We start from the raw sequence: 17,458 nt of genomic DNA, 5'->3' as shown, positions 1-17,458 counted from the left end.
TAAGAGTGTAAGAATGGATCAGGATGCCATCTTGGCATTCTATTCTAAGGAGGCCACATATCTTAGAGTCTAAAAAATTTTTCACTAAATTTACGGCAACTTTCAGGTTTGGGAAATGGGTCCCAAAGCAGAAGAGTTGTGGTGGGAAGTATAGAAATTGACATAGACCCCCTCATTGGCTGCCTTGAGCCTTGTTTTTCTGAACTTCATTGGTTTCATTTTGAGCCTGTGTTGATGGCGTCTCACAAGCACATGCTTCCTCCACAGTTCAAAAATGAGGATGTCCTTAATCACCTACTCCACACAGAGCTACACCGTCATGAATCTCACCTCTGACAGGTAAGCACTGATATGATCCCCAATGGCAGACCTAGAAAACCAGGTCTCAGGGAGAGCTAAGAGGCTGAGGGGTTCCCTGAAACCACAGTGGGGAGCCCACTGTTGTGCAGGCTGGGCTGGCCTGGACTTCTTTCCTTGTGCACCCTGATCCTTAGCTTTGGGCCCCCAGCTCTCTCTGACCCCTGGCTGCACTGACACTGGCAAACTATATGCTGCTAGACCTCTCCACCCCTCTAGGCCCTGAGCTACAGCTGTCCTGAGTTCTTCCCTCCATGCTCTTCCCTTTTCTTAGAATGGGCTAGCTAGGATTCCCAGGATTTTAGGGAGCAGATGTGCAGGTCCTTTATGAACAGTGATATGGGTCTGACACCTACTGTTGTTGTATGTCACTTTCTGCCCTGAGCCAGTGTGTAAGGAGGGGTGGTGGGAGACAGATCAGAACCAGGGAGGAAGAGATGGGCAGCATTGAAGCATTGATGTTTTCAGTGGAGGGAATTTTGCTCCCTTTGTGGGTCTAAACCCATGAGTGGGGTCCTGAACATCAGGCTGGGATAGGGTGCTTGAGGAAGATAAGACATGCCTGCATACTAGGTGGCCCATGGTGAGCCCAGCAGTTTGGGCAAAAGTCTGGAAGTTATGGAGCTTCTGAATAGCTGGTTAAGGAGGTTAAGATTCCCATGGACACAAATGACTGGAACCCAATGAAGCACCAAAGAGAGGTTGAGCACCTCTTAGGACTAGATGGGCCCCAATATTTGTGGCACAGAGCTACCATTCAGGACCATGGAGAGAAGCCAGGCATAGCAGAGTGGTGGTGTCAATGCTTGGAGGTAGCAGCACTCTTCTGCCTGACTCCAGGACAAGCAGGGAGAGAGGGCTGGCTGCCCCAAGCAGCGTGGAGGCACAAATTTGTGCATAGGTGGGGTTTTGCATTCAGGACAGAGAGACTTGAGTAGGTTGAAAGTGGAAGGAAGCAAGTCCATTGGGAGAGATGCTGGCAGGTGGCAGAGAGATGCAGGGCAGCTGGGCACGGGGCTCTGGAGGAAGAGCTGCCCACTGGGGAGGATAAGACCTCTGCCTCCTCCAAGGTGGGGGGCTCAGGGCCCAGATGTGAGAAGCTGTGGCAGGGAGGGGGCTCCGGGAGGACCCGCCTGGTCCTCTCTGGAGCATGAACACAGTAACGTCTTCCCTGATTCAGGGTTCAGGAGTGGGAATGGGGCATGGAAACTATATGAAATTATGTTTTTCTGAGGAAGTAATGTTTTAAGGGAAGGAGTCTAGCTGAGGGTGTTAGGAGCCTGTATTCCTTCCAAATGCAGAGCTAGGAGTAGGGCTGGAGGGGCAGCACTCCCTTAAGGGCACTGGCTCAGGCAACCATATGCCTGACCAGGAGGCTCCTGGGCCATAGACTGGGGAAGCATGAGAGTCGCCCCAGATTTGGGGGCTCATTTAAATAAACTTCCAAAATGTGGCAAGAGGAGGGAGAATATTTTTGCTGGGCCGGGTAGCACCTGGTTTGATCTCCACTGGCCATGGGTGCCAGGCCTCACCTCCTGGGCTGGGTGGGGCTAGACCTGGAGCTCCCAGGTCTCACCTCACAGCAACATCTCCACTCCCCACAGTAAGAAGCCCTCTCAGGGTCCCAGCTCTCCTAGCCTTGCTGTGCCAGCTCAGCTTGTCACATGGGATTAGCCTGAACCTAGGTCCCCAGTCCCACCTGTGAAATCCCCCTTAACAGCAGCCACCTGGCCACATACCCATGGCGGCCAGGGGAGCACTGCCCCTCCACCTGCATGGGCAGCCCTCAAGGCACTTCCCCAGCTTTTGGCCTTTTTCTTCAGGAGTATGTAAGCCCAGGAGTCCTAGTTCTCTCATTAAGGAGCTTTCTCCTTCCTTTGGTGCCAATCCAGAAGGGGAAGAGGCTTGGGGCAGGTGCAAGTCAATCTCAGGATTCTGTGACAGGGGAGGATGGGACAGAGCAGAGCTATCAGCAGGATGACCTTTTCCAAACTCAGCCTTACCTGCTGAAGGAAGAGTGTGCCTTCCCAAGGGACGCAGTAGGTGCTAGCAGCCCTGCCAGTCACACTGTGAGTGCAGATTCACAGTGGCACATCCATAAGTGTGCCCCACGTTCACCACGGATGGTCAAGGCAGGGCTCTTGAGGGTCCCCCAGGTAGTGTGCCTGAGACAGTGGTGGGTGCAGAGAAAGCCAGGCCATACCCATGGGAGCAGCAGAGCAGCCTCCCCCCACCCCATGCTCACCAGATGGGGGACAGAGAAGGCCTGAGCAAGGCCTGTTCATATCGAGGACACAGAGCATAAGGTCATAACCAGGCTACTTGACTTGTATCCTGTCCCGACTAGACAGGTCTTCACAGTGCACAGTGGCTCCAGGACAGCTTGGGCTGCTTGTAAATTCAACCCCAGATTATACTTCAACCCCTTTTCTAATTTTTTTTCAGAAGTAAAATACATAATAGTCTTGAAAAAATTCAGAATATAGTGCCTACCGGAGCCGCAAACATGCATGAAGGATTTAAAAAGGTACCGAATCTAGAGCTCTGAGGATCTCTGCTTTATGGAGTTCTTAGAGTATCCTGGGTCCTCCCACCGCCCTCTCCAACACTCCTTCATTTCCTTGCAGGCAAATGAGCAGATTGAAAAAGCAATCTATGGAGGTAAGCTTCCTGGTGACTTCATTACGGGCAGGTGTGGGGACAGAGCCAGGCCTGGGCCTCAGCAAGGTGCAGACCCTCCTCGGCCCCTTCCTAGCGCTGACTCTTGGAGCAAGGTGCTTGCCCTCTCTGTGCCACAGGTTCCTCCTCTGTGCAGTGAGGATGAAAACCACCCCCAGTGATGAGTCTCAGAACCACATGGGATCATGTGTGTACCTTCTAGGCTCTTGGTGACTGTGAGGTGCTTGACCAACACTTGGGCTGCCTGAACAAGAAAATAGGAAGCCAGGGAAACCAAGAGCAGAAGGATTCCATTTTCAGAAAAAAAGAGCTGGGTTTACCCTTTGCCACCCACACTTTGTCTGTATCACATTTCTGGCCCTGGCTCCTTTTTCCTTCAGTTCTTTCCCTTCGGCTGATGTCCTGTAACTGTGTCTCCAACACTGGAAAAATCTGTGCTCTACCCAGAACTGTCTTCATCTAAGAGAGAGAAGTCTCCTTCTCCCTCCAGGACTGGGATGCTAGCTCTCCAGGCACTCCTGATGGCAGGTGCTCAGGTCTGGGCACTTCTTCCTTGAAGGAGGAAGTATGGGGAGCAGTGTTGTGGCCCCAGCAGCCTGCAGAGAGTCACTTTGTGTATCTTTACCAATGAGGTTACTCCCCATTTCCCCTGCAGGCAACAATGCTCCCAGCCTGATTATTGGTCTGACCGCAGGACCACTGACACCAAGGACATTTGAGGAGACTAAGTCTGAAGTGAGTCCAACCCATCAGTACCAGCGTTTTGCCCCATGTATTTGGTACTTTGTACTCAAAGGGTTCTTTCTCTTAGGCTGAGAAGGCTCGTGAAAGGGGCGCCAAAGTTTATTCTGTGGGTGTAAAAGACTATAAGAATGACCAGGTAATTCAGAACAGGTAACCTGGTGCCCCTTGCGAGCCCAAGTGGGGTATGCTTTCAAAGTCAGCTTTCCCAAAGGTGGTCCTGTAACCCACCCCGGTGTATGGAAAGCAGATAGCCACTCCAGAAATGAATAACAGCATGTAAAACCTGCCCACCAGCAGTGGAGGCAGAAGAGCTTTCCCTTCCATAAGTGTGGGCTGCTGCCTGACACCAGGGTCTGGCTCTTGGAGTCTAATATGGCATAAGGGAAGAGACTGTCTCCTGGGGTGGAGATTTCTTTGTCCTCAAGCCCAGGCCATGTGCCCAAGGTGCCTCCTCTCTCTTGTAGCTAAAAGACATTGTAGAAAGAAATGACCAATTTTATGGGGTAAACAGTGGATTCGAGTCCCTGGAAGACATCGTTAACATGGTGAGTGTGGGCTAAATGTGAGAAGAGCAATGGGATGGCTTCTCACCGTGTCCCTCCCCCCATGTCACTATCCCTGACCTGCCACCCCTCTCTCTATTTCCAGCTGGTGGTAAATTCCTGTCATGAAATTATGGCTGGGGAGAGTTACTTTGTTTGTGTAGGAGGTAAGAGTTATAGTCACTGTTCTAGCAGAATGGAGAGTGGTGGGCGGGGTGGGGGGGCTCTGTGAGGTGTGTGAATATGTGGCATGTGGGTAGTGTGTGGGTGTCTGAGTGTGTTGTGCATGTGTAGCATGGTAGTGTAGAAGTATGTTGGATATATGAGTGTGCCTGGGGTATACAGGTGTGTCTACATTTGATTGGAGTGTGCGTGTCAAGCATGGGTTGTGGTGTGCTTGTGTGTGTAATTATTTTCCCCATTATTATTGAGATATAACTGACAAACACCTGTGTATAAATTTAAGGTATTCCATATAATGACTTGACATGCATATATTGTAAAATGATTACCACAATAAGATCTTTGTAATTACTTTTTTTTTAATCTCAAAACCAAAAGTTTAAAACAAAATAAGAATAAAGTATATTTAGGAGCGCCTGGGTGGCACAGTCGGTTAAGCGTCCGACTTCAGCCAGGTCACGATCTCGCGGTCTGTGAGTTCGAGCCCCGCGTCAGGCTCTGGGCTGATGGCTCGGAGCCTGGAGCCTGTTTCCGATTCTGTGTCTCCCTCTCTCTCTGCCCCTCCCCCGTTCATGCTCTGTCTCTCTCTCTGTCCCAAAAATAAAATAAAAAACATTGAAAAAAAATTTAAAAAAAGAATAAAGTATATTTAAAAACCTTCAACAAAACACTTCAAAATGAAATCTGAGAACATATTAAAAGAACAAAACATCAAGACTAATTAGGGGCCACCCATGCAATACAAGTCTGATTCAATAGTTCAAATATCAATGTAACTTACCATATCAGCAATGTGGAGAAGAGAAACATGATTATCTCAATGGATGAATAAAATAATTAGAGGCGGGGAAGAGTTAAGGTGGTGAAGGAGTAGAGGGATCCTATGCTTGCCTTGTCCCTTCAACATAGCTAGATAAATATCAAATCATTCTGAGCACCCAAAAAATCGATCTGAGGGCTAAGAAAATAAACTGCACATTTAGAGGGAGAAAAATGGCCACATTGTTAAATGTAGGAACTGCAGAGAGTTTATTCAGGGCAGAAAAGAACTGCATGTGCTCTGGAGGGGAGGGAGCCCTGATCATGGAGACAGAGGGGGGGGAGAGAGAGAGAGAGAGAGAGAGAGAAAGCAGAGTGCAGGGGATTGCACAAGAGAAACTCTTCCCCAAAACCATGGACTGGGAAAAGGAGAGGGACTGACTACCACAAGGTTTTATAAGCAGCAGAGCTCAAAGGCTGAAGTTTTAGAAGTCCATGCCATTGCCAGGGTCGTACCTGGTGGGCTTAGTAGTGCTCTTATGAGGAAGGAGACCAGAAGCCCAGGAGTGGGCAGTGTGGTCTGAGGATCCCCTGAGACACACAGGGAGACAGTTCCTCTTCTTGGAATGCATTTGGGAGAGGTGGCATGGCTTCCCAGGAAAAAAAGAGCTGGTGGGCACCAACATGCTGCCCTGTTCACTAGAATAGGAACAGAGACACTTGCTGAAGGCAGCAAACCTTGGTTATGGCTTTTTCTGTGCTTTACCATAAACGTCAAACCACTGCACAGTCATGCAACTGTTTTTCTGGCACAAATAAACACCAGCCATAGCACAGCAAGACTCTCCCCCAGAGGATCAGCGTGGGTCCATGCCACACCAGGTCCCTAAATTTGGAGCTCTGAAACCCAGTCACATGCCTGAGATAAAACACAGGAGTACTGTGCTGCCAGGCAGACGGCTCAGACAGACAGGGTGAAGGCAGCGTTCTGACATAAATCTGGGATACAAGAGTCGAGATTGTTTGCTCCTCTGTGATGGCTTCCTGAATAGTGGCAGGTGTGTACTCCCCTCTCCAGGGATGAAAGAGTGGGATGACACCATTTTCTGCCTGCACATTAATACAAACAGACTTCGGTGAGCAGCACATCAACTCCACCGGAGGCTGCAGCGACTTACACCAAGCCCCACCCCACTGCACCTGCAGGTACATCTTTACAAGGACAAGTCACTCTGAGTACCAGCACAACAGGCCCCTCCCCCAGAAGACTGGAACAAACCCCCTGCATGCACCAAGTTCAGTGATCATATACAGTGCTCCAAAGCTTCAGCCTAGAGGAAATAAGATCTAGCTTATTTTAACAAGCAGACCAAAACACACCTAAAACTTTCCATATAGTGGACAAGGTCCAACCACTTTGTACTGTAAGCAAGGAAAAACTCTGCAGAGGACTGACTTGAGGGACGGAGCAGCCAAAACACAACAGTAGAGTCCACACTCTGAAACATTTCCTGAAGCACCAGGCACAAGACAGTATAGAACCCCTTCTTATTATAGCCATTATTCTCAGGAGCAGGAGTATAACAGCCTTTCCTAACACACACACACACACACACACACACACACACACACACACACAACAGTGACCTAGACAAAAATGACAAGATGGAGGTATTCATCCCAAAAGAAATAACAGGAAGAAATCACAGCCAGGTATTTAATCAAAACAGATATGAGTAAGATTCCTGAACCAGAATTTAAAACAGTAATCACAATGGATAATAGCTTGGCTTAAGAAAAGCATAGAAGACACTAGAGAATCCCTTATTACAGAAATAAAAGAACTAAAATCTAGTTAGGCTGAAATTAAAAATGCTACAACCAAGATGCAAAACCGACTGGGTACAATGCAGAGGATGGACAAAATAGAGGAACAAATCAGTGATACAGTAGATAAAATTATGGGAAATAATGAAGCTGAGAAGAAGAGAGGAAGAAAAGTATTGGATCATGAATGTGGACTTAGGGAATTCAGAAACACCTTAAAGTGTAGTAACATACCATAGGAATCCCAGAAGAAGAGAGGGGAAAGGGGGCAAAAAGGTTTATTTGAGCAAATTTAACTGAAACCTTCCCTTATCTGGGGAAGGAAACAGACATCAAAACCCAAGAGGCACAGAGAATTCTCATCAAATTCAACAAAAGCCAGTCATCACTTAGACATATCATTCATAAAATACACAGACAAGGAAAGAATCTTGAAAGCAGCAAGGGAAAAGAAGTCCTTAACCTACAAGGGAAGACAGGTTCATGGCACATCTGTCCACAGAAACTTGACAGTCTAGAAGGTAGTGGCATGATATATAAACTGTGCTGAATGGGGAAAATATGCAGCCAAAATGACTTTATCCACCAGGCTGTCATTCAGAATAGGAGAGATAAAGAGTTTCCCACACAAACAAAAACTAAAGGAGTTCATGAACGCCAAACCAGCCCTGCAAGAAATACTAAAGGGGACTCTTTGCGTGGGAATGAAAGAGCAAAAGCAATGAAGAGTATAAAGGAAAAAAAGACATCACCAGAAACACCAACTTTATAGGTAACATGATGGCACTAAATTCATATCTATCAGTAATCACTCTTCCATGTAAATGGACTAAATGCTCCAATTAAAAGACACTGGGTATCAAATAGATTCAAACAATCAAACAAGCAAACAACACCCATCTATATGCTACCTACAAGAGACTTATTTTAGACCTAAAGACATCTACAGATTGAAAGTGAGGGGATGGAGAATAATCTATCATGCTACTGGAGATCAAAAAAAAAAAAAGCCAGAGTACCATACTTATATCAGATGAACTAGATTTTTTTTAATATGAAATTTGTTGTCAAATTGGTTTCCATACAACACCCAGTGCTCATCCCAACAGGTGCCCTCAGTGACTATCACCCACCCTCCCCACCCTCCCACCCCCTGTGAACCCTCAGTTTATTCTCAGTTTTTAAGAGTCTGTTATGGTTTGGCTCTCTCCCTCTCTAACTTTTTTTTTCCTTCCCCTCCCCCACGATTTTCTGTTAAGTTTCTCAGGATCCACATAAGAGTGAAAACATATGGTATCTATCTTTGTCTGTAGGACTTATTTCACTTAGCATCACACTCTCCAGTTCCATCCATGTTGCTACAAAAGGCCATATTTCATTCTTTCTCATTGCCAAGTAGTATTCCATTGTGTATATAAACCACAGTTTCTTTATCCATTCATCAGTTGATGGACATTTAGGCTCTTTCCATAATTTGGCTATTGTTGAAAGTGCTGCTGTAAACATTGGGGTACAAGTGCCCCTATGCATCAGCACCTCTGTATCCCTTGGGCAAATTCCTAGCAGTGCCATTGCTGAGTCATAGGGTAGGTCTATTTTTAATTTTTTGAGGAACCTCCACACTGTTTTCCAGAGCAGCTGCACCAGTTTGCATTCCCACCAACAGTGCAAGAGGGTTCCCATTTCTCCACATCCTCTCCAGCATATATAGTCTCCTGATTTGTTCATTTTAGCCACCCTGACTGGTGTGAGGTGGTATCTCAGTGTGGTTTTGATTTCTATTTCCCTGATGAGGAGCGACATTGAGCATCTTTTCATGTGCCTGTTGGCCATTTGGATGTCTTCTTTAGAGAAGTGTCTATTCATGTTTTCTGCCCATTTCTTCACTGGATTACGTGTTTTTGGGGTATGGAGTTTGGTGAGTTCTTAATAGGTTTTGGATACTAGCCCTTTGTCTGATATGTCATTTGCAAATACTTTCCCATTCCGTTGGATACCTTTTAGTTCTGTTGATTGTTTCCTTTTCAGTGCAGAAGCTTTTTATCTTGATAAGGTCCCAGTAGTTCATTTTTGCTTTTAATTCCCTTGCCTTTAGAGATGTGTCAAGTAAGAAATTGCTACGGCTGAGGTCAGAGAGGTCTTTTCCTGCTTTCTCCTCTAGGGTTTTGATGGTTTCCTGTCTCACATTCAGGTCCTTTATCCATTTTGAGTTTATTTTTGTGAATGGTGTGAGAAAGTGGTCTAGTTTCAACCTTCTGCATGTTGCTGTCCAGTTCTCCCAGCACCATTTGTTAAAGATACTGTCTTTTTTCCATTGGATATTCTTTCCTGCTTTGTCAAAGATTAGTTGGCCATACTTTTGTGGGTCCAATTCTGGAGTCTTTATTCTATTCCATTGGTCTATGTGTCTGTTTGTGCCAATACCATGCTGTCTTGATGATTACAGCTTTGTAGTGGTGTCTGAAGTCTGGGATTATGATGCCTCCCGCTTTGGTCTTCTTCTTCAATATTACTTTGGCTATTCGGGGTCTTTTCTGGTTCCATACAAATTTTAGGATTGCTTGTTCTAGCTTTGAGAAGAATGCTGGTGCAATTTTGATTGGGATTGAATTAAATGTGTATATAGCTTTGGTCAGTATTGACATTTTAACAATATTTATTCTTCCAGTCCATGAGCATGGAATGTTTTTCCATTTCTTTGTATCTTCTTCAATTTCCTTCATAAGCTTTCTATAGTTTTCAGCCTACATATCTTTTACATCTTTGATTAGGTTTATTCCTAGGTATTTTATGATTCTTGGTGCAGTTGTGAATGGCATCAGTTTCTTTATTTGTTTTTCTGTTGCTTCATTATTAGTGTATAAGAATGCAACTGATTTCTGTACATTAATTTTGTATCATGCGACTTTGCTGAATTCATGTATCAGTTCTAGCAGACTTTTGGTGGAGTCTATCGGATTTTCCATGTATAATATCATGTCATCTGCAAAAAGTGAAAGCTTGACTTCATCTTTGCCAATTTAGATGCCTTTGATTTCCTTTTGTCGTCTGATTGCTGATGCTAGAACTTCCAACACTGTGTTAAACAATAGCGGTGAGAGTGGACATCCCTGTCGTGTTTCTGGTCTCAGGGGGGAAGCTCTCAGTTTTTCCCCATTGAGGATGATATTAGCTGTGGGCTTTTCGTAAATGGTTTTTATGATGTTTAAGTATGTTCCTTCTATCCCGACTTTCTTGAGGGTTTTTATTAAGAAAGGATGCTGAATTTTGTCAAATGCTTTTTCTGCATTGATAGACAGGATCATATGGTTCTTATCTTTTCTTTTATTAATTTGATGTACCACATTGATTGATTTGCAAATGTTGAACCAGCCCTGCAGCCCAGGAATGAATCCCAGTTGATCGTGGTGAATAAATTTTTTTATCTGATGTTGAATTTGATTTGCTAGTATCTTATTGAGAATTTTTACTTCATATTCATCAGGGATATTGACCTGTAGTTCTCTTTTTTTGCTGGATCTCTGTCTGGTTTAGGAATCAAAGTAATGCTGGCTTCATAGAATGAGTCTGGAAGTTTTCCTTCCCTTTCTATTTTTTGGAACAGCTTGAGAAGGATAGGTATTATCTCTGCTTTAAATGTCTGGTAGAATTCCCCAGGGAAGCCATCTGGTGCTGGACTCTTATTTGTTGGGAGATTTTTGATAACTGATTCAATTTCTTTGCTGGTTATGGGTCTGTTCATGTTTTCTATTTCTTTCTATTTGAGTTTTGGAAGTGTGTGGGTGCTTAGGAATTTGTCCATTTCTTCCAGGTTGTCCAGTTTGTTGGCATATAATTTTTCATAGTATTCCCTGATAATTGCTTGTATTTCTGAGGGATTGGTTGTAGTAATTCCATTTTCATTCACAATTTTATCTATTTAGGTCATCTCCCTTTTCTTCTTGAGAAGCCTGGCTAGAGGTTTATCAATTTTGTTTCTTTTTTCAAAAAAACAATTTTTAATTTCATTGATCTGTTTTTTAGATTCTATATTGTTTATTTCTGCTCTGATCTTTATTATTTATCTTCTTCTGCTGGGTTTGGGGTGTGTTTACTGTTCTGCTTCTATTTCCTTTAGGTGTGCTGTTAGATTTTGTATTTGGGATTTTTCTGGTTTCTTGAGATAGGCCTGGATTGCAATGTATTTTCCACTCAGGACTGCCTTCGTTGCATCCCAAAGCATTTGGATTGTTGTATTTTCATTTTCATTTGTTTCCATATATTTTTTAATTTTTTCTCTAATTGCCTGGTTGGTGCATTCATTCTTTAGTAGGGTGTTCTTTAACCTCCATGCTTTTGGAGGTTTTCCAGACTTTTCCCTGTGGTTGATTTCAAGTTTCATAGCATTGTGGTCTGAAAGTATGCATGGTATGATCTCGATTCTTGTATACTTATGAAGGGCTGTTTTGTGACTCAGTATGTGATCTATCTTGGGAGAATGTTCCATGTGCACTCAAGAAGAAAGTATATTCTGTTGCTTTGGGAGGCAGAGTTCTAAATATATCTGTCAAGTCCATCTGATCCAATGTCTCATTCAGGGCCCTTGTTTCTTTATTGATCCTGTGTCTAGATGATATATCCATTGTTGTAAGTCCCCTGTATTAAAGTCCCCTGCAATTACCACATTCTTATTTGCTTATGTTTGTGATTCATTGTTTTATATATTTGGGGGCTTCCATATTTGGCACATAGACATTTATAATTGTTAGCTCTTCCTGATGGATAGACCCTGTAACTATTATATAGTGCCCTTCTTAATCTCTTGTTACAGCCTTTAGTTTAAAGTCTAGTTTGTCTGATATAAGTATGGCTACTCCAGCTTTCTTTTGACTTCCAGTAGCATGATAGATAGGTCTCCATCCCCCCACTTTCAATCTGAAGGTGCCCTCAGGTCTAAAATGAGTCTCTTGTAGACAGCAAATAGATGTGGTCTTGTTTTTTTATCCATTCTGATACCCTATGTCTTTTGGTTGGAGCATTTAGTCCGTTTACATTCAGTGTTATTATTGAAAGATATGGATTTAGAGTCACTATGATGTCTGTAGGTTTCATGCTTGTAGTGATGTCTCTGGTACTTTGTGGTCCTTGCAACATTTCACTCACAGAATCCCCCTGAGGAGCTCTTGTAGGGCTAGTTTAGTGGTGATGAATTCCTTCAGTTTTTGTTTGGGAAAACCTTTATCTCTCCTTCTATTCTGAATGACAGACTTGCTGGATAAAGGATTGTCAGCTGCGTATTTTTTTTGGTTCATCACATTGAAGATTTCCTGCCATTTATTTATGGCCTGCCAAGATTTAGTAGATAGGTCTGCCACTACTCTTATAGGTCTCCCGTTGTAAGTTAGAGCCTGTCTATCCCTAGCTGCTTTCAGAATTCTCTCTTTATCCTTGTATTTTGCCAGTTTCACTATGATATGTCGTGCAGAAGATCGATTCAAGTTACGTCTGAAGGGAGTTCTCTGTGCCTCTTGGATTTCAGTGCCTTTTTCCTTCCCCCCTTCCCCAGATCAGGAAAGTTCTCAGCTATGATTTGTTCAAGTACACCATCAGCCCCTTTCTCTCTCTTTTCTTCTTCTGGAATTCCTATGATATGCATATTGTTCCGTTTGATTGCATCACTTAGTTCTCTAATTCTCCCCTCATACTCCTGGATTTTTTTCTCTCTCTTTTTCTCAGCTTCCTCTTTTTCCATAATTTTATCTTCTAATTCACCTGTTCTCTCCTCTGCCTCTTCAGTCCATGTTATGGCTGCCTGCATTTTATTTTGCACCTCATTTATAGCATTTTTTAGCTCCTCATGACTATTTCTTAGTCCCCTGATCTCTGTAGCAATAGATTCTCTGCTGTCCTCTATGCTTTTTTCAAGCCCAGAAATTAATTTTGTGACTATTATTCTAAATTCTTGTTCCGTTATATTGCTTAAATCGTTTTTGACCAATTCATTAGCTGTCGCTACTTCCTGATGTTTCTTTTGAGGAAAATTCTAACGTTTCATCATTTTGGGTAGTCCCTGTAGTGGCTCCAAACTGCAGAGCACTTCCCCTGTGCTGTCAGGAGTAACTTGTGTTGGTGGGTGGGGCTGCAGTCAGACCCAGTGTCTGCCCCCAGCCCACCACTGGGGCCACAGTCAGACTGGTGTGTACCTTATCTTCCCCTGTCCCAGGGGCAGGACTCACTGTGGAGTGGTGTGGCCCCTGTCTGGGCTACTTGCACACTGCCAGGCTTGTGGTGCTGCTTTGATGGGATCTGGCATATTAGCCGGGCTGGATCCGCAAGGTGCAAAGAGGTAGGAGGGACAGGCTTAGCTCGCTTTGCCATCAGTGGTCCCCTGGGGGAGGGGCCCTGCAGCACAGGGAGGGAGGCAGCCCTGTCAGAGGGATGGCTCCACAGAAGCACAGCTTTGGGCATTTGCATGGTACAAGCAACTTTGGTGATGGGGACTGGTTCCCTTTGGAATTTCAGCTGGGGGATGGGAGAGGGAGATGGCGCTTGCCAGAGCCTTTGTTCCCCTGCCAAGCTGAGCTCTGTCTTCTGGGTCTCAACAACTCTCCCTCCTGGTGTCCTCTTGCCCTCCTCGCTCTCCAAGAGCAGAGCTGCTGACTTTTAACATTCCAGATGTTAAGTCCCTCTGGCTGTTAGAACTCACAGAGTCCGGCCCCTCTGCTTTTGTTAGCCAGACTTCGGGAGCTCTGCCTTTCTGGGCAGGCTGCCCCTCCACCGCCCTGGCTCCCTCCCACCAGTCTATGTAGCATGCACCGCCTCTCCACCCTTCCTACCCTCTTCCGTGGTACTTTTGTCTACCCATATGAACTAGATATTAAACCAAAGAATGTAAAAAGAGATGAAGAAGGGCACTATATCATAATCCACCAAGAAGATCTAACAATTATATATGCCCCCAACTTGGAGGCACCCAAATATGTAAATCAATTAATAACAAACAAACTCATTGACAATAATACAATAATAGTAGGGACTTTAACACCCCAACTACAACAAGGGACAGATCATCTAAGCAGAAAATCAACAAGAAAACAATGGCTTTAAATGACACACTGGAACAGATGGATTTAACAGATATATTTAGAACATTTCATCCTAAAGCATGAATACACATTATTGTTGAGTGCACAAAAACATCCTCCAGAATGCATCACATACTGGGTCACAAATCAGCCCTCAACAAGGACAAAAAGATTTAGATCATACCATGCATATATTCAAATGACAATGCTATGAAACTTGAAGTCAACCACAAGAAAAAATTGGGGAAGACCACAAATACATGGAGGTTAAAGAACCTTCTACTAAAGAATGAATGGGTTAACCATAAAATTGAAGAAGAAATTAAAAAGTACATGGAAGCAAATAAAAATGAAAGCACAACACTACAAAACCTTTGGGATGCAGCAAAAGTGGCCCCAAAGGGAAGTATATTGCAAAACAGCTATACCGTAAGAAGCAAGAAAAGTCCTAAATACACAACCAAACTTTACACCCAAAGGAGCTAGAATAGGAACAGCAAATAAAGCATTAAGCCAGCAGAAGAAGGGAAATGATAAAAACTAGAGAGGAAATAAATAATAGAGAAACAAACAAACACAAATAATAGAACAGATTAACAAAACTAAGAGGTGGTTCATTGAAAGAGTTAATAAAATTTGTAAACCCAAGCCAGATTTATCAAGAAGAGAAGAGAAAGGACCCAATTAAACAAAATCACAAATGAAAAAGGAGAGATCACAACCAATACCACAGATACAATTATAAGAGAATATTATGAAAAATTATATGACAACAAACTGGGCAATCTGGAAGAAATGGATAAATTCCTAGAAACTCACAAACTACCAAAGTGAAACAGGAAGAAATCGAAAATTTGAACAGACCCATACTATTTTCAGACATTATACTCTATGTAGAAAATCCTAAAGGCTTCACCAAAAAATTGCTAGAACAAATACATGATTTCAGCAAAGTGGCAGGATATAAAATCAATGTACAGAAATTCATTGCATTTCTATACTCCAATAGTGAAGCAACAGAAAAAGAAATCAAGGATTCGATCCCATTTACAATTGCACCAAAAACAATAAGATACCTAGGAATAAACCTAACAAGAGGTAAAATTTCTATACTCTGAAAACTATAGAACACTTATGAAAGAAATTGAAGAGGACACAAATAAATGGAAAAATATTCCATGCTCATGGATTGGAAGAACAAACATTGTTAAATGTCTATATTACCCAGAGCAATCTCCTCATTTAATGCAATCCCTATCAAAATACCAGCAGCATTTTTCACAGAGCTAGAACAAACAATCCTAAAATTTGCATAGAACCAAAAAAGACCCCAGATAGCCAAGGCAATCCTGAAAAAGAAAAACAGCTGGAGGCATCACAATTCCAGACTTCAAGCTATATTACAAAGCTGTAGTCATCAAGACAATATGGTACTGGCATAAAAACAGTCACATAGATAATGCAACAGAATGTAAAATCCAGAAATGTAATCACAACTATATGGTCAACTAATCTTTAACAAGGCAGCAAAGAATATCCAATGGAAAAAAGACGGTCTTTTCAACAATTGGTGTCAGGAAAACTGGACAGTGACATGCAGAAGAATGAAACTGGACCACTTTCTTACACCATATATAAAAATAAATTCAAAATGGATAAAATACCTAAACGTGAAACAGGAAACCATCAAAACCCTAGAGGAGAACACATGCAGCAACCTGTTTGATTTTCCTATAGCAACGTTTTACTAGATGTATCTCCGAAGGCAAGAGGAACAAAAGGAAAAATGAACTATTGGGACTTCATCAAGATAAAAAGCTTCTGCACAGCGAAGGAAACAATCAACAAAACTAAAAGGCAGCCTACTGAATGGGAGAAGATATTTGCAAATGACATATCAGATAAAGGGTTAGTTTCCAAAATCTATAAAAAAAAATTTATCAGACTCAACACCCAAAAAAACAAATAATCCGGTGAAGAAATGGGCAGAAGACATAAACAGATTATTTTTCCAAAGAAGACATACAGATGGCTAACAGACACATGAAATGATGCTCAACATCACTCATCATCACAGAAAATACAAATCAAAAAAATCAAAATACAAATCGAAACAAAATCAAATACAAAAACAAATACCACCTCAACCACCTCACACCTGTCAGAATGGCTAAAATTAACAACACAAGAAACAACAGGTGTTGGTGAGGATGTGGAGAAAGGGGAACCCTCTTACAGTGTTTGTGGGAATGCAAACTGGTGCAGCCACTCTGAAGAACAGTATAGAGGTTCCCTAAAAATTTAACAACAGAACTACCCTATGACCAGCAACTTCACTACTAGGTATATACCCCAAAATCACAATAATACAGATTTGAAGGGGTACATGCACCCTGATGTTCATAGCAGCATTATCAACAATAGCCAAATTATGGAAAGTCCAAATGTCCATGGACTGATAAATAGTTAAAGAAGATGCCCTATACACAAGGGAATATTACTCAGCCATAAAAAAGAATGAAATCTTGCCATTTGTAAAGAGATACAGTGTATCTCTTGCCATGGAGATACAGTGTATTATGATAAGTGAAATACCTCAGTCAGAAAAGAAAATAACATGATTTAATTTTATGTGGAACTTAAGAAAGAAAACAGATGACCATATGGAAAGTGAGATGAAAGAAAGGAAAGCAAACCACAAAACACTCTTAACTATAGAGAACACACTGAGGCTTGATAGGGGAGGTAAGCAGGGGATGGGCTAAATGGGTGATGGGTATTAAGGAGGGCAGTTGTTATGAGGACAGTTGGTGTTATCTGTAAGTGATGAATCACTGATTTCTACTCCTGAAACGCATATTGCAATGTATATTAACTAGAACTTAAATAAAAATTTGAAAAAGAAAATAAAAGAATTAGATACAGTTCAATGGCCAGCATCATACTAGAAACATAGTCCAACAAAAGGTATCCACACAAATGCAACTAAACACACCTTGTTCTGTGGAGAACGCCTCTCCCCGACATCTGGAACTTCACAAGCGTGCCCTCTCCCCCCCTACAAAGGTCCCTGAGTCAGTCTGGTGAGGACATCCTGTGCAGTGACTTTTGTGATAGAAGCCCCCTCCCTGCGATGAGCTCTGTGTATACGGGCTTATATGTCTCATCATGGAGACTGGTACTGAGGAGGGTGGATGAGCACACTTACTCCCCTGGTAACAGCACACACAGCTGGATCTGGCCAAACGCAGACCCAGAGACCGGGTCGGCCTCTGTGCTCTTAACTGTAAGGCTATCGTGCAG

At 43.1% G+C, this 17,458-nt stretch overlaps 1 protein-coding gene across 1 annotated transcript in view; it reads left to right on the top strand.

Moving 5' to 3' along the window:
* The window catches only part of LOC121036908 (anthrax toxin receptor-like), a 175,826-nt gene that overhangs the window by 27,324 nt on the left and 131,044 nt on the right, over positions 1-17,458 (top strand). Inside the window, exons 3-9 of the mRNA XM_040485660.1 lie at positions 268-339; positions 2,803-2,884; positions 2,985-3,018; positions 3,692-3,771; positions 3,848-3,916; positions 4,245-4,325; positions 4,429-4,489. Coding sequence (XP_040341594.1) covers positions 275-339; positions 2,803-2,884; positions 2,985-3,018; positions 3,692-3,771; positions 3,848-3,916; positions 4,245-4,325; positions 4,429-4,489 — 472 coding nt within the window. The 5' untranslated portion in view covers positions 268-274. The remainder of the gene's footprint in view (positions 1-267; positions 340-2,802; positions 2,885-2,984; positions 3,019-3,691; positions 3,772-3,847; positions 3,917-4,244; positions 4,326-4,428; positions 4,490-17,458) is intronic.

This window comes from Herpailurus yagouaroundi, unplaced genomic scaffold (genome assembly GCF_014898765.1).
Source record: "Herpailurus yagouaroundi ecotype Mexico unplaced genomic scaffold, PumYag 163, whole genome shotgun sequence".
Taxonomy (NCBI): Eukaryota; Metazoa; Chordata; class Mammalia; order Carnivora; family Felidae; genus Herpailurus; species Herpailurus yagouaroundi.
Note: the sequence above shows the minus strand (reverse complement) of the source record. Positions and strands in the feature narration are given on the sequence as shown.